General features: G+C 38.0%; 1 protein-coding gene across 10 annotated transcripts in view; it reads right to left on the reverse strand.

Annotated features, from left to right (window-relative positions):
• Window positions 1–584: 584 nt before the first annotated feature.
• The window catches only part of LMO7 (LIM domain 7), a 188,817-nt gene continuing 166,691 nt past the window's right edge, over window positions 585–22,710 (reverse strand). For 4 of the 10 annotated variants that reach the window (XM_046663841.1, XM_046663848.1, XM_046663843.1 and 1 more), the window contains 15 exons: window positions 22,417–22,578; window positions 21,484–21,671; window positions 20,458–20,518; window positions 18,769–18,825; window positions 16,887–16,912; window positions 16,502–16,606; window positions 15,793–15,885; window positions 15,081–15,436; window positions 14,132–14,197; window positions 11,975–12,027; window positions 9,097–9,310; window positions 5,795–6,076; window positions 3,894–4,002; window positions 2,669–2,771; window positions 585–1,324 (listed from right to left, as the gene is read on the reverse strand). In XM_046663841.1, the coding sequence (XP_046519797.1) occupies window positions 1,302–1,324; window positions 2,669–2,771; window positions 3,894–4,002; window positions 5,795–6,076; window positions 9,097–9,310; window positions 11,975–12,027; window positions 14,132–14,197; window positions 15,081–15,436; window positions 15,793–15,885; window positions 16,502–16,606; window positions 16,887–16,912; window positions 18,769–18,825; window positions 20,458–20,518; window positions 21,484–21,671; window positions 22,417–22,578 (1,898 nt within the window). In that variant the 3' untranslated portion in view covers window positions 585–1,301. The remainder of the gene's footprint in view (window positions 1,325–2,668; window positions 2,772–3,893; window positions 4,003–5,794; window positions 6,077–9,096; window positions 9,311–11,974; window positions 12,028–14,131; window positions 14,198–15,080; window positions 15,437–15,792; window positions 15,886–16,501; window positions 16,607–16,886; window positions 16,913–18,768; window positions 18,826–20,457; window positions 20,519–21,483; window positions 21,672–22,416; window positions 22,579–22,710) is intronic. The other 6 variants (XM_046663849.1, XM_046663840.1, XM_046663846.1 and 3 more) reach the window with 2 other exon arrangements.

The raw sequence follows: 22,710 nt of genomic DNA on the forward strand, positions 1-22,710 counted from the left end.
CAGGATCCAAACTCTTGAACCCTGGGCCGCTGAAGCAGAGTGCGTGAACTTAACCAGTATACCACCATGCCAGCCCCTCAAGTTTATATTTTTGCTTAAAGCATGCTAAAGTTTTGTATTCTTGCATTCCCACTCCAGATTTCTAAAACATCAGAGTATGTATATATTTTTTTGCTCTATAGACATTGTAAATTCAGTTATATTCTTATCATTGAAGAAGCAAAAGAATAAGTAAAGATTTTATGCAAATGATCCAAAAATTCACCATTCACTTCACCTCTTACCGTAAAAATACTGCATTCAAAAGCAACTCTCCATTAAAACAAAGTTTGTTAAAATTTTTTAGTAAAAGAAAAGTCAAGATTGTGGTGACAGTTTCAAAGGTATACACATATATCAAAACTTATATTGTACAGTTTAAATATGTGCAGTTTATTATGTATCAATTTATACCTCAGAAAAAGATGCTAAATAAAACATAATATCAAGAAGAGCCACACACTGAAATATGATTAACAGACCTGGAAGGCAGATACACACAAACACACCCTCACACAGAAGAAAAAGAAGAACCACTCCTTAAATGCATCAGCAAGTTTATTTACAAATGCAGTTGAACAGAAAGGCTCACTAGTTTCTGGAGAAAACTTCCGGCATACAGACCATGATTTTTTATTAATGAAAACAAGAGCTTTCTATTGGAAATTGGTTAGCGACAATTCTGGTGAAGACAATAAAGCTCCCCTCATCAAGCAAATAAAATGTTATATAAGCTAAATTGTTTTTTAATCATAGTATTACATAGATGAAAAGAAGATCCAGAAAGGAAATGTGGGGGTGAGTTGTGAAATTTTCCGTATGGTTCTGCATTTAGTATACATTACAATACACAGAGCAAATGCAATTACATATTTATATTAACGATTTCAAATGTTTCAGAACCTTTGAAAAAAAAAAATAAAATAACCCTCTTCAAAATACCACTAGAAAGTCAAACTCGAGCATTACCAGCCTCAAAAATATTTTGAAGTTCTTATTTTTCCCTTGTGCTTTTAGGATGAATTCAAAAAAATACTGCACTTTTCCCCCCACACATAATTACCTGCTTATAAATAAACAACAACAAAAATACAGGTTCCACTAAGACTATAATGCTCTGATGTAATCTAAAGAGGCCAAAAAAGTTGTTATTCTTCTTAAAAAAGAGAGCACAAAGACATCCAATGTATATTTATAGATCTACACCAGCAGCGGCCACCTCCTCTTCTATCTGCACCAGTGCCTTCGTATGCAGGCTTACGTCACATGGCGGTCGGCCGTCCAGCTGATCAGGCGAGGAGAGAAGAAAGAAAAGTGCTTAGATTCCGAAACACGTGAAGATCGCCACCTGGGATATATCGCAGCGATCACTCAGAGAGTGGCCCCGTGAGGTAGAAAGAGTAACCTTGTCACTCACTTAGGATAAAGCTAGGCAAATCACAGCCTTGGGCTTATAGAATTCTTTATTTGCAAAAACGGAGTAAAAATTAACTGCTGATCTAGAAATAAGTTACACTCAACTCTCTATTATCTGTATTGGAGGAGAGAAAAGGCCTGGGCAATTTTTCTATGACGATTCCAAAATTCAATTCTATTTGGCTTTGGAATTTGATTAAAGAGAGAAAAGCGCACACACATAACACACACTCCCCCCATCACATGCCCAGCCTTGACACTCTCCCTCCTCAGTGGCGGAGTCCAGAAAAGGACTTGACCGCTGGGCTAAGAAGGCTCAGAACCTGCTGATGGATAAAAGAGAGTTGACTGGGTTGAAACCATTTCCAAAGCACTCTTCACATAAAGGGCCACATAAATACCTCAGAGCTCAAAAGCAAATGGTTTTGCTGATACCACTTGTAACACCCTTTCACAATAAGGAAGAAACACATGTTACCAGCATCAAGGTTCAAAATAGAAACAGCAGTAATGGTTGTCTTTCAGTAGCTATCAACAATATGCAATCTAATAACGCTATCCTACGTTTTATAACACACTTAAAACAAAACATGCTTAGACACAAATTAGCACGTGAAGTTTTTGAAAAACTCAATTTTTTACAAAAATGACACTGAAACACCATATAATCAAAATTAATGCTTTTCTTTTTAAAATATTGTATGTTAATAAGTGATTATATAGTAACAAAGCATAAACTGACCACTCTTTACTACCTTTTCAAACCAGTTTTTAAAGTTGGTCATCTTCTAAATCATGTAATCGAAGCCCATTGCTAAATAATAGAAATCAGCTAACGATGAGGCACTCATCCTTAGCCAAAAAACAGGTTACAGCCTACACAGATGCTTCCTTTAACTGTCTGTTTTGGTTTGTTTGTATCCTCCAGTCATCAGAAATTTGTCCAGACTCTGAGCAGACTGCACAGGACACCGTCCTGACTCTCGGGCCCACGTCCCTCTCAATTCCTCGGCCCCACATCCCACCCTGTGTGGCTGGAATCCTGAGCACTGACCCACTCCCCAAACCCTCTTTGAGGCGGACACACTACGATTCCTGACGAGTTCTAAGGCAGGGAGCCTGATGGGGAGATGGCTGCAGGTTCAGGGAAATGCATGGGAACCCGGGGTCTCCTTAAAAGACAGGAGATTTTCTCTCTGATTTGCTCTCTTACATTTGAATCTGAGATAGCAGTCATTGCAGTACAGCTGGTTGTTTCTGATTCTGACTTCGGCTCCTGAGGAAGAGCCTCCAAGGTCACACCCACAGGCCACACACTGGAAGACAGAAAAAAAAAATCCATATGAAGTCAACTCAAGAAAGCTTGGGGCACTCCCAGAAGAAAAAAAAAAAAAGTTGAGCAAATGCAGCTTCTAAGCTCTTAGACATGTTTCAGCAAAGAAAAAAAAATGCCAAAAGATAATTGGCAAATTAAAATCAAACCTGCCAGATGAGATATTAAAGAATTCATAAAGCCAGTTTTAAGAGCTAAGATGATCATTCTAAATATACCAAAAGAATGGAAACGATTTGCTGATTGGCTTGAAGAAATTTAGACTTCATTTCTCCCAGGGGAATGAGAGAGGCTAAAGTACCACATGAAAGAAGTGACGAAATGAATGAAGACTGGGTTTCTGGCACTCCACCCTGGGGTGAGCCACGCCCGCGTCACGACTGCACTACTTTGGCAAATGTTCGCACAATGAGCTTTCGCTTCAAGGCTGAGTATTTTGGTTCCACGTGCTCAAACACTAATGATTTTGACTCATTCTGCTATGCCTAGGAACAACCCAAGCTAGTAATATACCAGCTTAAACAGGCTGTGGTCTGCGGGACTCTAGGATCAACAACCACAATCTCTCTGTGGTCCAATGCAAGTTCAAGAATCAAATAAATGTGTCTCTAAAGACAAAAGCTGCAAAATAAAGCAGTTGCAACCTTAGTTCCTCCTTATGTGCAGGACCACATCAAGTGTAAGCAGGCTACGCGACTGCAAAAATATTTACAATGCTTTTCCTCATATATTCTCCCTATTCAAAGCTAGGCTTTTGGACACTGTTATAATTGCATGTCCCCACGCCGTTAATAACACTGGTAAATTACATTTCAAATATGCCTATGACAGCATCTTAGAGAAAGCATTTATGCACTGTAAATTTTATTCATAGAATCTTAACAGAATGGAGATAGGAAGTACATAGTGTTTCCAGATTTAATTTCTGAAACTAAGTTCAAGATCTGAGACCTAAGTAGTAGCAGGCAATTTGTGATTCAAAGCGCAGCACAGACGACAAATGTAGCTAGCTTGTTAGTGGCACATCCACACCCAGCGCTCAAAGAAGCCATGCGCTCTCCAAGCAAAGCTTTGCGGGCCTGCAGGCTGTTTGGCTCAGTCTCACCTTAAAACAATGTAAATGATAACAAAGACCCAGGGACTCGATGATCATGGCAGCTCCTTTGCCCAGAATGTTATTACAGTAGGAGCACATGCGCTTCCCACTGACTGACCTAGACGCAGAACAAGAACGGAACGGAGGCTTTCATCTATGCAGCTCAAGGTCATTGTTTAAAAATCACAGTCTGGTATTAACATTAATAACAATGTAGGACAGTCTCTATATCTCTGTGGGAAAAAGTTTCACCAGCCAACCAAAGTATGCCTTGAATATATTGTACCTCAAAGGATCTCCATGATGGTTCTGAAACCCTTGACACCTAGTCACATAGATGAACAATTTCAGTATGATTAGTCCGTCCTCCACTTCATGAGTCTATCCTCCTTAGACCACATCTGTACTTAGCAATAGTTTCTCCCTCCTCTAATCCAGCCCGCATCTTCTTGCCAGTTAAACCTGTCAAAGCACAACTCTAATCATATTATTCCACCCACTGGAACACTAAAAGAGCAGCCCAAACTTCTTTGAGAGGTGTCATAAGTCTATTCAACCTACCACCTTCACCTCATTTTCCCAATTTTTTCCTCATTCACCCAATATTCTAGTTAAACACGAGTATCAGTGCTTTCCTGACTGTGCCTCTGGTTTACAGGACTGCCTCTGAGAGAAGGAAATTAAAATTGCCTGATAGCTACCATTTAGGTAGGTATGGAAAGTTTCTACTTTCCTTTGGATACAAGTCTTACCTCCTTTCCCCGGTGGGAAGGTGAAGGCCACTCCCTGCTTTGCACCCCACAGTACTAGGACAGCACTTTAGTGACACTGAAAAGTGCACAGCTGTTTCATACCCCATGTCAGAGCGCCACCTTCGAAATAGAGACCTTCTCAGGGCAGAAAAGCCCACCCTTGTCTCTGATCTGCTCTCCGAGGGTGGGGCTCTCAGTAAACGGGTACTCTCTCTGCCTTTCCTCCCCTCTATGGCCTTCATCTTCCCCTCAAATTTACCATAAATCCTCACCTCTTCTTAATTCAAACTCTGATACACATTTTATAGATCCTGGTACAAGTAACATTTTAGATAGATGTAAAATATGTTCTCTTAACAAAACTCCTTATTTGATAGCTAAAAAAATCCTAATATTAATCATTGTGTTTCTACTTCTTGGCTTTTCATTTGCAATGAAAAGTAGTACATGCCAGTAGAACTCCCTTCGGGTGACAGCAGAAACACTGCCGTATGTGGCTTCATGAAGCATCGATGATCTATGGAGAAGCTACGTAGATCTAAAATCCAACACTTGTTGATATCTGAGCTTTACCCCATATCAAAAGGCAAGCTCCAAGTCAAGACCTATCATTATAACTCTTACACAGTTCCCATGGCATATGACCTACAGGACTCAGTTGGTGTAGTTTGAACAAAATTTTGGCAAACCAGGTAAGAGGCAAGCAATGACGCTGGAAATTAAAAATCCAAAAAGCAATATCTAACTTCTTAACATTTTTTCAATCCAGTTTGTTAAAAGTTCCAAAGATGATGACACCCGGTTATATGTTTTCCTTTTACACTCAGTTCCTATAAGATGAGTTTATATTCTAGTCTCATTAACAGTCCAAGCTTTTACAATACTGCTTTTACTTATAAATTTCAAATTCCTTCATGAAACACTGTATATTTTCATGATTCCACACTGAAAACTATTCAGGCACGCCTGCATCTAAGACATTGACCACAAGCACAAGTAAACAAGACAGTGGCAATGAAGGAAACATTCTGAAGGCCCAAATGCCTTCATAAGACATCAATAAATGCTCTTAGGGTAGCATGGAAAGATATTAACAAAGCCTTCTTAATTGATTTGGTAAACGAACTCTGAAATCCAAAGAAATCCAAAGGGCCTCACCTATTGCGTAGCTGGGAGCCTGCCTGTGCCGTTGAAGGGGGATGGCTGCGTGGTGCGGGGGAAGGTGCAGTGGTGGTCTTCACAGAACCAGCTGAAGGAGCGGGTACACTGGAGGATGGATTTCGCATGTAGGCACGGTTTGATGTGGACACCAGCTGAGGTGGTGGGCGACTGAAGTCTTGAACAGAGGAAGAAGCATAGACTCCCGAAGGCTGATTGAGCCAAGGGGATTGTCTCCAAGAATTGGATCTTGGGGAATCCAGGTTATCTAGAGATTCACCTCTGAAACATGGAAAAGATTAATCAAAATTATATAGTACAATCAACTAGAAATCTACTTATCATTACAGTCACTAAAATATGCATGTTATTTATTTTATTAAGTATTAATCCAGCAACTTCAGTTATGTATAAAATTACCTTTAACAACTAAAGTTTCTTTTCATTGCAGGCATCGTGTTTCATATTCAATTACTCTTCATTTTTATTTTTTATTCCAGTGCTTAGGTAAAAGAATAAATACCAAAGTGGAAAGGAAAATACTAAAAAAATATTTTTAAAATAAATACTAAGACAAAGACAACACACATTCATCCTTTAAACCTTCAACTGGTTAGACACATCAATTTTAATTTTTAAAACCCAACCAAAAAATACCTTTTCAGGCACTTACATATGTCAGGTATTAGACTAAACACTGTCACAAAAATATTAAATTTATTTAATCTTCACAACACCATGCACAATTTTTTTAGATCTCACAGAAGTTACCTTATTCAAAGTAAAAAGAGCTACTCAGTGGTGGAGACGACTTTCAAATCAAAGTCTCCCTTATTCCCAATTAACCCAGACCATTCCCTAAGGTACAGCCCTCATTCACTCACCACTCAAAACTCTAAGTTTAAATAACTGTTCAATGTCCACATAATAGAAACATTCACCAGAAACTTCTCTTAAATTAAATATGCATTTAAAATAGAATTTAACTCACAAACTGATTTAAATACAACTTTTAGAAAATTGCTCTGAAATGAAGTCATGTACTTACATTAATTCTGATTTACAAAGATTGACTCCAAATTGTGAGGGGATTTTTCTACCTGGTCAATTAAAACTTTCTCTCTTATCCCAAGTCTGAAATATGTATTTTTTCTTTTAAGATTATAAAAGTACTACATCATCATGACAAGAAAGACCCAAGCAGTATAGAAGGGTATCTGAGAGAGGACTAAGCTTGCCCACTCTCTCACCACAATTGACCCGCCCTAATCCCCAGAGGAAACCACTGTTAACTATGTATCCCTCTCGAGTTTCACTCACATATGCAAGCACAGATTTACATATACATACAAACTTACACAAGTATAGCCACGTCTGCATACACTTATAACGTGTTCATGTGTTTAACATTCTTAAACAAATAGCATTATTCTATAACATATATTCTTCATAACTTGCCTTATTCCATGTAATATATATTATCTTAGAACTATCTTCATGTCAGTTCATGTGACAGACAGTGCTTTGGTGGCCCCCAGTGAATCATCCTCCTGGTATCCACACCCTTGTGTAGTCCCCTCCCAGCGATTCTGGGCTTGGCCTTGTGAAGTGTTGGCCAACGGGACATTAGCAAACAATATACAAACAGATATTTGATAAGCAGTTGCACATTAGGGCTTATTCTCTTGCAAGGATTCGTCTTTGAATCCAGATGCAATGTCATAAGTCAGTCCAAACAGGTATGTGGAAAGGTCCGTATGGAGAACAGAGGTTCCCAACCAAGAGCTCCAGCTGAGCTCTCCATGGAATGTCTACATCAAGGGCCAACAAATTACAGCCCACTATCAGGATGTGTACCACTCATGAGCTAAGGATGTTTTAAACTTTCAAACAGTCATAAAAAAACAAGAAAGAATATGTGACAGAGACTTATGTGGCATACAAACCCTAAATTATTTACTATCTGGTCCTTCATGCAAAAAAATTTGCCAACCCCAGCTCTAAACGACGATAGTTTCCCAAGTGCCCCAACTAACACTATGCAAAGAACTGCCCAGTCAACTCTCAGAACTGAGAGAGAGAATGAATTGTTATTTTAACCCACTAAGTTGTGAGGTGTTATATTATGCAGCAATATGTCTCTCTCATTCTTTAATAGTTGTTTAGTATGCTACCTTATCAGAGTGCCACCTAACAAGTACTAAGCATACTCTTATTAGTAGACATTCTGATTATTTTTCTGTTTTGATATTGCCAATAACATTTAAGAGTATAGCTCTGATATATCTTTGAATATCTATCCAAATATATCTAGAAGATAGAGTGCCAGAGACTAAATTGCTCACAGGGTACAGATATTAAAACTTTTGCTTAACAAACACTGAAAAACTGTCCACTCCATTGGGAACAAGAACTTTTCCTTACACAATTGTCAATACTAGATTTAACCAATCATTTAACTCTCTACAATCCCATAAGCGAGACAGATCATTTTGTTTTAGGAGTAGTGTTAATCTTTTATATGTTTATTGACCATGTTTCTTTTTTTTGTGAACTGTCTGTTCATATCACTGTCTGTTTCTATTAAGCTGTCAGAGTTTATTTACTGATTTACAAAAGTAATTTGTGTATTGAGATAATCAGCTCTCTGTCTGTAATGTGTTGCAAATAATTTTCCTCAATTTGCCAGCTGAGGAAATACTGAATAAAAGTAGCTTCAGTATTCATTTACCCAAGATACAGCTTTTAAAATGTTCATTCTCTCATTTCCAATTAATTTATATCTATATATTTTTCTTAAAGTTACAAAAATTAGGTTTTCACACTGTGTGAACACTATTATCATAATTCCAATCTAACCATTATCTCATTATAAACAAACAAGTAGAGGCTTAATTTTTCCTTTAAAGTTCAGCAGTCAAGGGAGCACTAAGAGCAGCATGAATTAAGTGCCTAATCGCACTGCAGAGTTCTACATTCAGCTTTGCCACCGATTAGCCATATGGTCTTGTCCAAGTGTATTCCCCGCTTGAGCCAGAGATTCTTCACATGGAAAAGCAGAATTACTATCCCTGCCTCAAAACATTTTCCCCAGATTAAGTGAGATGGTGGAGACAAAGGAACTGGCAGATATCTGGCATGTAATAAATGCCCAATAACATTTGCTCTACTTCCCTATGGCCCACTAAATCTTAGATAAGATTTTTGTCTTATCTCTTCTGTCCAAAGTAGCGAGTATGTCTACAAATTAAATATTTGCCTCAAAGTACAGCAGAGGAAATAATTCCCAAGACGTCTCGCACCTTCTCATAATCCCAGGCAGAGAAATAGGCTCTTTATTTACACTAGAACTGCGCTGTCGGATCCAGCTGTTGTCATTGTGGAGGGATGTCCTTTTCCTCATTTCTTGGAGGATTTGTTGTCTCTCCAACTCTGCTCCTGATGGGACTTGTTCCTTCTTGGAGCTCTTCTGTGTCGAGCTGGTGCTCCCAATTCTGTCCACATATTTATTGCTTCCTAAATTAAAAACACATCAAAAGCTGTAGGATTAGCACAGGAAAAAAGGAGATAGTGGATAAATCTCCAAATACGGTGTAGCAAAAAATGTGACACTGTGCACACATGCTAACATTATCAGTTCTCAGTGAGACTGTTGCCTGGCAACATAAAGTAACAGTCTCCTCTTCCTGGAAATTCCAGTGCCACACCCAGAGACAGACTGCAGAGCGCACTCTGGAAAAGTAAGGTGGCTGCCTCAAAACCAAACAACCAGCAGTGATTTTAGCAATATTAAATTACAAAATGCTCCTTTAGGAATAGTTTCTCTTCCACTTTTCCCTTCCTTCCTAAATTAAATCAATCAAGCACATGCTCATCAAAAGCTTGCTGTGACAACTCTGCAAGGAAACAGGGAGTTCTATTCTTCCAAAAACTTACACTCCTCCTGGGGGAGAGAGGAGACACAAATGCATGCATCTCCAGCTAACGTGACTCAGTCTTCATGGTATAAGTCATGACCAAATTGTAGGAATGAGAACATATTCAGTCACTGAAATGGCTTTTGTGAAATCGAAAAATATCCAAGGAATCTGAATGATAACCAAGGAATGTTATCAGACTTGTTTCTGCTCTAAGAAACTGATAGAGCGATCATTTGGATGTTGAATTTATGAATGACAACTAAGTCAGCTTTTATCCTGCAGGCTTTGTCTCCTTGGATTTGCTCATCAGTTTCTGATTTGGGTAAAACATCCATAACTTGGAAGTATCCTCCCCACCTTAATTTGGAGTAAGAAATTTCATCTCAGGATTTATTTTTTTTCAGTCTCCAGACTCATGGCTATTGTCACTCTTTCAAAATTCATGATGTGTCGCTGCCTTAGTTCATCTTCCACTAAGCAATGAGCAAGGCCCCCAAAGCTTGCTTATACACAACTATGTTTATATTTGTATACACACACAGCTTATCAATGTGGTCAGATTTTAAATAAAAGGTTTTCTACTTTAAATGTGCCTTATTGGCACAACCAAGTTTTTCAATACAATATTTGGTAACTACCACTGGCTGATATTCAGGAACTTACAGTTAGTAAAGGGGAGAAAATATACATACAAAAATAACCAGATTAACAACACAAGCCACAGATATTAACAAGACTATCTCAGAGAGTCACACTTGCCATTACTAACAGGTCCTGTGTTTAAGTGCCAGAGAGAATATGATCACTGTAGATTAAAAAAGCTTCATGGCAGATTGAAGCACTTAAATTTTAATTTTAGTGGTAGTTAGGGGCAAATTCAGGGGAGAAGAAACCGGAAATCCAAACAGAGAAGTGGAAGACCAGAGGAACCAGATTGGAAAGCATCTGATAATTTGGGAACTGAGAGAGAGAACAATTTGGTTATAGTTAAGGTTCCTAATGGGGGAAAGACAGCAAAATAGGCTGGTAAAGTTAAACTAGGACCATATAAAGGAAGGCCCTATATGTTAAGGGATAGGGGTGGTCATAGAACCTAATAGAAACTAAATTCTACAAGCTTTAACCAGAGGTTACAAACCAGCTGCCATCAGACCAATTACATCTATAAATAAGTTATTTGGCTTATAGAGGGTTTTAATTTTTTTAATTTCTTGTCAGCACTTAAAAACACAACATTAAAAATCCAGGTCTTGGGCTGGCCCATTGGCACAGCAGTTAAGTTTGCACATTCCGCTTCTCAGCGGCCTGGGATTCACAGGTTGGGATCCCGGGTGAGGACATGGTACCGCTTGGCAAGCCATGCTGTGGTAGGCGTCCCACGTATAAAGTAGAGGAAGATGGGCATGGATGTTAGCTCAGGGCCAGTCTTTCTCAGCAAAAAGAGGAGGATTGGCAGTAGTTAGCTCAGGGCTAATCTTCCTCCAGAAAAAAAAAAATCCAGGTTTTTTTCTTTTTTTGTTTTTCTTTACTTCTCTTTATAACAGAAACAGTTGGCAATCACAGGCTTGCTTTCAACCACATGGTAGTGACAGGCTGGAGCTGGGGAGTGGCTGTCCACTTACATGGATGTGTCCACCAAGTTCACCTCAACTCTCACCTGAACCTTCGTTTATTTACATAACTGACTATCACCTGCTTTTGCAAGCCTGTATGCAAACCCTGCTTAAAACAATGTGTTTTGCTTGGGTTTTTTCCCTTAGTTATATAACTTCAGTTCCATGTGTACCTAGAAATACACTTTATACTAACAGTATCAGGTTCCAAATTGTTTTTGCCAAGTTAAGGAAATCATTACATTCTGGGTTTTTTGACATCTTATCATTTAAATGCACAATTTCAAGTTTATATACAATTTTTAAGTCTCCTGGTATTCTGCAGAAAACTTTTCTGTCCCATTTCTTTGGCTGCAAGATGAAATCTTCCATACAAAACTGTATCAGCATTACCTTGCAAAATTTCCCCATATTTTATTAGTTATTTAAGGCCATTTTAATCTCCCAGTACTCCCTTCATTATGAAGTCAAAATAAGCACAAGATAGTTTTGTTTTTATAAGAAAATACCGAAAACACTTGGTTATTTTAATTTAAATGTAATCTTAATGAACCTGAAATATCTTGACCTTAAAAAAACTGATCATAGCGTGTGATAGCATAAATAAGCGACCGTGCTGAAGAATTTTGAAAAAAACTCTCAATTACCATTTTTATTTGTGGGGTAACCATCCAGTTCAGTAGTGGACCTGGATTTATTCCTAAAACATAGAACACAATATATTACATACGTCTCATTAAGAACATCCTTTTCATATTTATGAAGTAAGAACACCAAAAAGATTACTTTTTAAAGCAGGTGATTTATTTCCTATGTCTGTTGAGAGCTATATTTATTTTCATACCAAGGAATTTTTCATGTTGCACAAACTAACAAAAACAGTGGCAGCTGTGAAAGAGAGAAGAGCTTGATGCTAGAAATAGATATAAACGTGAAAATCCTCTCCAGTTTGTATGATGATTAAGCCTGTGATTTCTGAACAATTTGTGTACTTGGACTCTCTTCCAGATCTCAGTCTTACCAGGCTGTACAAAACATCTGTCACCAGATCACCTAACAAATTGTCCCACTTCCTTCAAGCTGCCCAAGGGTCAAGAAGCCAACTTTTGGGGCATTAGGGTACCACCCTGAAACAGCAGCTTCCCAAGTGCTACCCTGGCATTCCAAAGAGGGACTGGAGTGTACCGGCAGAGACAACTCTGAAAATGCCTGACTTCACAATGGTAAAATTCAGGTCTACACGTCAACACATGCTGACCTCACTCTCACTCTACTAAGCAAAATAACTTCAAATAATAGGAATAACAATGAATAATACACATCATATAGTATGCAATATCATACATATGTATATGTCTGACACATGTATATGCATGCAATGTATACGTATATGATACAACATAATAATGTATAATACATAATAATGTAACACAACTGCCAGCAACATTCCCAAATGGTTGCATTTGTATTTACATAGAAGAAAACGCTTTTATTTCAAGCTGTCCAGCCACACTCCTGAATACCTCTAGGGCCTGCACTTTCACAACTGCATAGAAGCATTTCATTTTTCCCAGAATTCCGTAAGTTCCCTTTCTTTGCAATCTATTTTCTCAAGGTAATGAGCTACATAAATAAAGCTTATTTAAATATATAAATAAATCCATAGCTTTAAAAAAGAGAGATACACATTTTAATGATCTATAGTTACCTGGAAACATTCATTATAAATAAGATCATCCATCACCAGAATTTTTTCTAGCTAATGTCAGCCCATTAATACCTGTATCTCCCTTTTCTTTTCCCTACCTGCTCTGAGCCCTAGTCAGTCATCCTGATTGCCTACAGAAGCCTTTCCTTGCTCTAAGGCATACTTCCTAAAGAAGAAACTTCAGCTCTGAAAACACAAATTAACAGTCATACACTGTGTATTTACAGACAGACTATCCGGAAGTCCTGAGTGACTTCTAAAGTGCAAAGCATTTTAAAAATTACTTTAAAACAGTCGACTTAATGTTTTAGGAAATTTTAAGATATGCATAACTTTTCAGACATCTGAAACCCTATCTTCACTCCCCTAAATTAACCAGTAGTTCTAATCAAACTAAGAGAGAGGTCACGATTCTCATTTCAGATGTCCACATGTAACTTCATTTTAGGTAAGCTTATGCCATTGCTTACAACCTCTTTAAAATAAAGGTTAAGGTAGATTGCAAAAAATGAGCACAATTCCTCCCCTGTCTGTGTCTATTCCCTTTGCATTGCGGTTCCTGCCATAAAGAGAGAGAGTTTTTCTGCTCTCCAGCAACTTGGGCTGGCCTTGTGACTTAAGATAAAAGAATGCGGCAAAAGCGATGGCATGCCAGTTCAGAACTTAAACTGCAAGATGTCTTGCATGCTTCCTCTCTTTAATTCTCTCTTTTCCCTGCCCAGCCACCATGTATATAGACTGCACTGGCTTGCTAGATGTTGAAAGACACATGGCCTAGTTGCTCCCGTTGCCCCAGCTGACAGCCAGCCAACTCTCAAAAGTAGAGTTGCCTAGTAAACTGGTAGTAGATGCATGAGGAGCCCAAACAACTAAAAGAACTGCCAGTTGTTGACCCACAAAATCATAAGTCACTAAGTTTAGGGGCAGTTGGCTACCCAGCAAAAGCTAATTGATACAAAGATCAACCAGCAAGATCTCTTTGGATCCCACAAAAGACCAAGCACCAAAGTATTCCCACAAAACATCTAGGCAAGCCCTCAAATAGTCATCTGAAGCCAATTACTCAAACTAAAGTACAATTAAACATTGTACACACCTGTCACTAGGAAGCAAACCTGAAGATTCTTCTCCTCTCTTTGGTATATCATAGGAATCAATAGGCCTAAAAGATGAAAAAAAGAGTTTACAGTCAAAAGATTAGACTTTAATACCTTCCCCAAGTTTAAGAAATGGATACCAAAGTAATGTTATTCTAGCCTCTTTATGAAAATGGTCTCTGGGTTGAAAACTGAACATATTGAAGTATTTCAATGACTCACTGCTGAAAAAGAGACCTACTACTACGAGACATTTGCAATTCATTTATTCCACAAATACAGACTGAGTGCCTGCTGTGTTCCAGTACATTCTAGGGCTGGGCTACAGAAGTAAACAAAACAAACTTACCACCTCTTAATACTGACATTTTAGTGGGGCAGGCAGGCCACAGACAAACAATAAATGCAAAAATATAAAGCAGGGTAAGGGGTACAGTGAGAAGGGGTAGAGAAGAGGCATGTATTTTAGATGAGGTATTCTGGAAAGTCTGAGGTGGTGACATTTGAGCAGAGACTTAAAAAAAGTAAGACAGACAGACAAATGTGAGGGAAGACTTCTCCAGGCACAGGGACTAGAAAATGCAAAAGTCCAGGGACAGAGTATGTTGGGCGTTTTCAAGGAAGGAAAATGGAGGCCAGAGTGGCTTTAACAGACTGAGTGAGGGGGAAAAGTAGGAAGCAAGGTTGACCAAAGGGCCAAGATCCACTCACAAAAGCCTTCTAGGCCACAGAGAGGACTCTGGATGGTATTCTAACATGAGAGGAAGTAAAGTGACAGGATCAGATTTACAATGGAAAGGGATCACTCTGGCTGCTTGTGTTCACCTGTGCAGAGAATGGATGGTAGGGAGCGGGAAGACGAATTAGGTGCCTTTGAAGCGGCGAATGGATATGGCTAAGCTAAGCCAAGTGAAAAATCACATGTGCCCTGTGGCCGTGGGGACAGACCTTCTATACTGGTATATTCTGACTGACGTCTCCCTCTCTCTCTCCACCAGGCGCGTCTGCTCCTCCGCACGGCGTTTCTGCTCCTCCGCCTCCACCTGACGCTGCTTCTGCGCCTGCTCTTCCTGATACTGCAGCTCCTTCAGCTTCCTCTCTTTCTCAAGAGTGAGTTGTTCCTGCAGCTTCTTTCTTTGGTCCTCATTCACACTGTCCTCTTGATGCTGTCGCCTCTCCTCTTCTGCTCGGGTTCCTTCGCTGTCGGAAGACTTGGACCCTTCACCCCAAGTGGCTTCCCAGGTGGCAAGAGCAGGTGCCCGTGTGGTCAGAGAAATACTGTTTGAGTTTAGGCCCTTCAATTCCTATGTGACCAGGGAGAAAAAAATTACTATTATTTCACAGACATGTCTATATTCAGTTTTAGATGATACTTATTGTAGTTGGCTCTGAATTCCACTTGAAATGATATTAAAAGTTCTATCACTGACAAAGCCACACATAAGTGATGGAGATGTAACTTAGAAGAGGAAGATGCACTTAGGGTCTATTGACACATCAAAGCAAAACTCTGACAAATCAGAGCTCATTTTGTATTTTGCAAAGAGCTACCACGTAAGTGAATGCGTGGCCAAAGCCAATGAAATGTAGTATCTTCTATTTCTCAGCTAATTTCACCAACAAGATGGAGAATGAAGAACATGGCATGTTCCAACACTACCTCATTCAAGTACTTGGAATTCTCTCTCTCTGCCTCCTGCTTGGCCCTCAGCCACTCTTCCCTTAGTTTCTCCTGCTCACGTTGATATTTTTCCTATAAGAAGAAATAGCATATTAGTTAATTAACAGGTTAATGATGTTAAACAGCATCTTCTTCGTTAGCATTTTTTCTAGCTCTACCCTTCACCTCAATCTTTAAGGAGAGTGATATTACTTTAACCAATCAGATTTTCATCCCTCAAGTAGAAAACAGCTTACATTGAATTAAAATGCAGATGTTGGGAAAGAGTAAACTCTCAGAGTTGAACCCACAGCCACCCTTTACCATGGCTGTAATTCATTAAAGCCCCTGGCGAATGTAAGGGGGACTGAAGTACTGTGTGATGGACTGAACACACAATTTCTGGGGGTGTACAATCTACACACCTCTATAGACCGCTCATGCATAAGAAAATCCACAAAACTATAGTGTCGCGTACTCACTAAAATTATACAGGGGGTTAATAAATAATTATTTTAAAAAGATGACTCTGGAAATCCTCAAGATAGAAAGCAATTCATTAACATAAAATGTGTTACCTATCAGAAGATTTCCTAGTTATGAGGTTATTGGCTTTAATGTTTTTTATTTGCCTCTCAGTATTGGTTGACACTGACCAGGGAAAAGCAGTTAAAGAACAGTTCCTGTTGATTGCATCATTCTGTTCTACCTGCAGCAGCCGATCCTGCTCCTTCTGCCACCTCTCCTGTCGCTTTCGCTCCTCCTCTTGATCCCATGCCCACCGACTCGGGGCACTGATGGTCGGAACTGGAAGCTTACCAGGTTGAAGAGCGCCAACAAAGAAGAACATGTTACTTCATTCAGTCATCCATTGAAGCACTTTTGCAGCATGAATTATTCATATCACCCTTTGCCTAAGCTGGACCAGAGGAGAGTTGGCTTTCTATTTCAAAAGAAGTCTTTTCAATTTGGAAAGACTACTCCTTGATAAACCCTTACACAACTTACAATAAAGGTCAGTGAAGCTACTCTGCATTAATTCAGTCCCACCACGGTCACCTTATTTATTTCAAAAACAAATGGATACTACTTACATCAGGAACCACAGAATCGGCGCTTCCTGCATTGCAGCACAAGGGCAAGAAAGAAAAAACGCACGAAATAAGTCTTTTCATTTCTATGAAATATTTCCTTTCAGAAAGTTATATCATTAACTGTTTCTATGCCAGTATACTAAGTGAAATCAATGTTTTTTTTAAACAGCAGTAGATCCTTTTTTCTCTTTAGTTACATCTTTGTTACTCATCTTCCAAATTCAAAGTCAGTAAAAAGAAGAAACTATGCAAAGGTACACCCTAGCTCTCAGTACTAGAACTGGGTAATTGGTGTATTTTTGAAGAAGTTTCAAGGTTCTTTCATTAATACACTGGGCCTACATAGTTTGGCCTAATTAAAAAAAAAAGAATTTTAAATGCTACAACATCTACCAAATCCAATTTTTTACTCGCCACTATTCAATTACATGACAGCTGCCAAGTCACATTTTTCAGGCCTTCTTATTAATGAGCTACTTTTCCTAAATACGCCACCACAATAAACACGTTCAGGAAACATTTCCCTCTCCTCTCCTATTATCTGAAACACAAATATTCAAACTTCACGCACAAACTTAGGGGCACAGTATTATTCTTTATTCTTAGGGGGCCTACATAAGCGTGTGTCTGTATGTAGTACAATGATTATAAACAAGGAGCAAATTTCACAAAAATACATTATCATACAGTATTTGAAAATTTTCCTGAAACCTCAGCTGTCAAATTATTCACTTCCACAATTATACTTAAGAAAACTGCTTTGAGACTTAGGAAAATAGTCTTTCCTAAAATAGCCTGTTGAAGAAAAGTGAGTAAAAATTAGAATAGTGAAAGAAAAGGAATTGCTTTACTTTAGCCAATTTGAGATAGGAGTATTGTACTGCATCGATTAAATTACCATTGAAAAACAGGAGCTGAACAAAAAATATCAAAAACACTAAGGATACTGACACAAATAGACTTTGCACATGCAGAGTTAGTAAGCCAATTCTATTTACAGTCAAGAGAGACCTTAATTCACCAAAGGAGGACTATGAGGAGATGAACACAAAACACACAGATCCAGGAAATACCATGTTACAAGGCAAGGTTGTAAGTGTTTGATAATCTTAAAAGTGAGAAACAACATTTTAGACACCAACAGCACACTCCCCTGACCATGCCATTGCATCTCAAATGTTGGATATTACTTTTAAGTTCTTGGTAGCAAAACACAGCTCGAAGTGCATTCATGAGAGAGAGCATTAGACAAACGTGAAGGAGGAGCAAGTCCACATGCACAGCGCCTCAGGAGGCAGCACTGCGCAACTACACCAACACAGAAGACCTCTAAATGCATCACTTGTCCCCAGATGCAACCAAAATTTACTTTTCATTTACTTCAAAGTCAACAGAGCGGTTCTAGTAACACCCCAAAGCCACCACCTCAATAGCAATAAACAACTCTGCTCTTTATTAAGAGCATTTTCCCCTAACCAAAAATTAGAGTTTTAAAAAGTTAGCCAATTACATGTTGGTGTAATCTAATAGCGCAGTTTGTAGGAAGCAGTAAGGCTTAAGTGAAATTCCTCATTTCTTACTGTCACCCAGTGGAAATAAGTGTGTGTTTTAATGGCATCTCAATTTTTTTTTTAATTAAAAAATAAAAAAACACCAGAGGTATACAAAGGACACGCAAAGACCCATTACCACAGAGGTAGACCCATGAACTGTAAGAAAAGCCTGATGATCCTAGGGAAAGAATGGAAATGGGTTATGTTACTTGGTCACAATGATGGCCAAACTGAAGAGGTTCAGGGCCCAGCACCACAGTCTATCAGGAAAGAGTGGAGAGTGGGAACAATTTCATGAAAGTGCATGAATTGTTAGCTTGGTGGTTTACCTTGTTCAAAAAATTGTGATCGCCTTTTTAAGTTTTTCAAAGAAATAGGTTCAGATGCTAGTTGAAAAATACAAAAAAAAAAAAAATACATCAATACCATGTTATTCATTTTAATCTCTCACCACTGGAAAATGAAATGATACTTGATACACCTTTCCAATTTGTAGCAATACTATTTTTTAAAACGACAAAACTGATAGCCATCGAAAATATAGATTATTTCAATGCACAAGGACACATGTATTTTTAGTAGTCTATACTACATTGAAATTAGTAAAAGGAACTAATATTTTGATTAATAAATTTTAGCAGATAGCATCATAGTGTCACAGAAGCCAAAGTACCATCTTCCATGCTAGATCACACAGCTTTAGGGAAATGGAAATTAAAATTTTTTGCTTAAGTTAATCAATCCAAAATCTTTCCTAGTACAAGTAGAATTGTTTGTAACTAAGAGTTTTCACAGTACTGATAAGTAAAAAAGGAGCTGGAAAATAATGGGGAGGAAGACAATAAACACCCAGAGAAAGATCAAAGAAAAACAAATGCCAAAATTAAAACATTCTTCTAACTAGAATATTTTGCCCTAGTTTTCAAGATCTTATAGCCACTAACTTAAAGTAAATAGAGTTGAGTCAGATAAAAAATAAAAAACACTGACTTCTACAGATCTGTCGCAAGACTATGGCAAATGATTATCATGCTTCAGTTTATTCATAAAATGTAAATGCAATTATGACCTGATACTAGTCGGCACTTATGTATCTAAACAAAACCCTCAAATGACAGGTCCTGTGTATAGTCCCACAGTCACCAACAAGTTCAGTGTCTTATCAATTTGCTCTGCCTGCGTCACTTGCAGAACAGGACCTAGAATTCTAACTATCGGAAATTAAATACAAAGATAATCAATAAAGGAAGAGAAATTTATAAACTTGGTTTGGCTTTGACATAATGGATTATGAACTGGCAAATGCAGATTCACAGCCACCAAACCACTGCAAAACTCCAGCCCCATTCCTGGCAGTCTAGTCTCATGATACATCAAGTGTCATCTTCTTTGGGTCTCTTTCCCTGCCGATGTGGACCAGATCTTACTTATTTTGTATGCCTAAGGAATAGCACACAGCTTGTAGTAGCTAAATTATTTATGGACAGACAGAAGGAGGAAGAGAGTGTTAACTCCATAATACAAACTTTCCCTAGATACTCTGCCTGCTTTTTCATTACAAATGGGTACTTTTGCTAACAAGTGGTCATTGCCATTGGCATTTCCCTATTAATACTAGCTGCCTCCAAGCTTGTCCCTTTCACAACAACAAAAGGGAAAAGAAAAATACAAAACGATGAATGAAGTTAACTAAGATTGCCTTTGCCAGCATACCACAGCAAGAAGGCCAACGTCTCTGGGAAAACCAGTCTTTCTTATTTGGCTTAGACACATAGGCAACTCAAAGCTCCTGGACATGCTGCCAAAGCTTTGCTTGCAGTTCCTGAACTATTCAACACTGGAACTGAATGCCCGCCCTTCCACCTGGCTGCAACTGGATCTGTGTGCTAACCTTTTAGTTTCAACTTGCAGTGTATCACTTTTTCTTTCACTCCCAGATGCTAATTTTTATAACAGCAGAACTTGAATGCTATGACTTTTCCTATATAATAAATGTAAGTTATAATGGGGATGTTTACCTTTTGATTCAAAAGTATTGCTTTCATCACGAATTCCATTGATTTCCTTGGATTCAGTATTCTGGAAAAGAAAAATGCCAGTTAACAACATTCCCTCCAATTGGACTTTGGGCTTAAATAATGCATTTCCCATTAGTGAAAGTATCTTTGCAAGATGAATTTTTCAGGATATTAATGTATTCCCTACAGCTTTTTATATAAAATAGAAACTTAGTTTTTTCATTATTCTTTAATACTTGTGGAAGGATTAAAGCTGCGAGCATGAATGTCTTTAAGTTCAATCAGTCATTAATTTTCCAAGAAACATGATGGGCCAAATCATTAGTCCATTTGGCTTATTTTTATGAGTAAGCAATATATTCACATAGGATTCTCTAACATTTAAACTCTTCCTACACAATGCAGCAAGATCTCCTTTATTAGGTAAAAAGGAGTATCTTAGGATAACAACAATTATATTTAGGGAATCAATATAAACATTTGAAAATTTAAATTGTATTACTGCTTTGATACTTAAAAAATTTCTACATTATAATTATTTTTAATCAATTAATGTAACTGAGTTTCTCTTAACTGCATATATAAGTTTACCCATCAAATTCACTTATACAAAAACTAAAAATGCTTCATGAGGTTTTAAATTGAACACAACCTTTATACTTATTTTATCAGTAAAGATAAAGAAAACATAGAAAAGTTAGAGTGTATAATTTTACACAATTACTACTTCACATTCACAAAGATCTGATAGAAGGGTATACGATGAAAGATTGGTAAGAAATACCTGCAAAACACCACTATGGGATTTTTTAATTTTACCATTATATAACTATTACTCTATTTATTAATGGGTAATGCCTTATGATTTTCAAAAATACATTTTACTCTCATTACTATAAATTACGTTTTCAATTATTTGTTTTGAAAGTAGCATCACAATTGTTCAAACAAAAATTCTTTTCCCCACACACAATTCCTACAGATGCTTCGCTCTATACAAGTACTCCCACTTCTCAAAATACTTACAGAATTCTGAAGGCTTTCTGAGAAATCAGTCACTACTGATAGATTTGAAGATTTGTCTGAGTTGTAAATTCCAGAAGTTGCATCAATCCACTTTGTTTCAGGTGAACCTATAATTTTGGTAGCCATACTGGTGAGATTGAGGGTTTTATGCCGTTTAAATGGCAGGGAAGGTTGGTCTTTGCCCCAGTCTGATTGGCACATGAAGATCAAGAAATGAGTACAGGTAAATGTTGAAGTGGAAAGAACAAAGTTACTGAATACACATATACCAAATGCACGTATACAAGACAGACAAATCAGTGTGTGACAGAAGTGAAGAGTTTAGGGCCTCTACCAAGAGATCACCTTCCCAAAACACAAGGGTTAGATCACGTTAATAATGAAAAGACTAGCAAATTTGCTGAATCTTTCTGTAAACCAGGACCGAACATTATATTCTGACAGCATCAGATTGCAGGTCGGGGGAGGCTTAAACCTCCAAAGTTAAGAAACAGAATAATGGAATGTATATTGGAACTTCCTTGAGAATGAAGAACAAGAAAATGACCCTCCATGTTTTGTCTTACAGTTAGTTACAATGCTGTAAAGAAAGTTAAATCGTGGTCTAATTCTTAATACTCCTCATTATTATCTGACTCCCAAACGTATATACAATTACAGTAGTCTTGAGTTGATCTTTGTATTTGAAGTCAGTCCAGCATATAAATCAGTCAATAAACAAGGCAGAATTCAGTAAATTTACTAGTAAAACGTTTTCAGACAGAATAGTCAAGGAAGTGTCATTCCAGAGTTGTCGCAACATAACTACAAAACATCTTCAAGCCAAAAAGTAAAATGCAAAGAAAAAAAAAGTTATTGAAGCAAACTGTTATAACCACTTGCCAAAGACCAGTTCCCAATTTAGAAAGCCAACCAGTGGGAAAACCAACTCACCCAACTTTCCATGGCGTCGGATATCCATTACGAGGTTTCCAGTTTCTTGAGCATTATCCATGGCTTCCTCCCACTCTTTTGTGTCCTTATATGAAAACTTGGTGTTGTTAATAGCAATAACTTCATCATCTACCTGTAGCTGAGAAAATTCTGCTGGGCTACCTAAATAAAGCAAAGTACATATAACCACCGATAACAAGAAAAAAACACATTCTAAGTGCTTATTTAAATTAAGGAAAAAATGGCTTCATAATCTCAACTATTTCTCATTTTTCCAGGTGGAGAAGAGTTACA

Source organism: Equus quagga, chromosome 6 (genome assembly GCF_021613505.1).
Source record: "Equus quagga isolate Etosha38 chromosome 6, UCLA_HA_Equagga_1.0, whole genome shotgun sequence".
NCBI classification, from domain to species: Eukaryota; Metazoa; Chordata; class Mammalia; order Perissodactyla; family Equidae; genus Equus; species Equus quagga.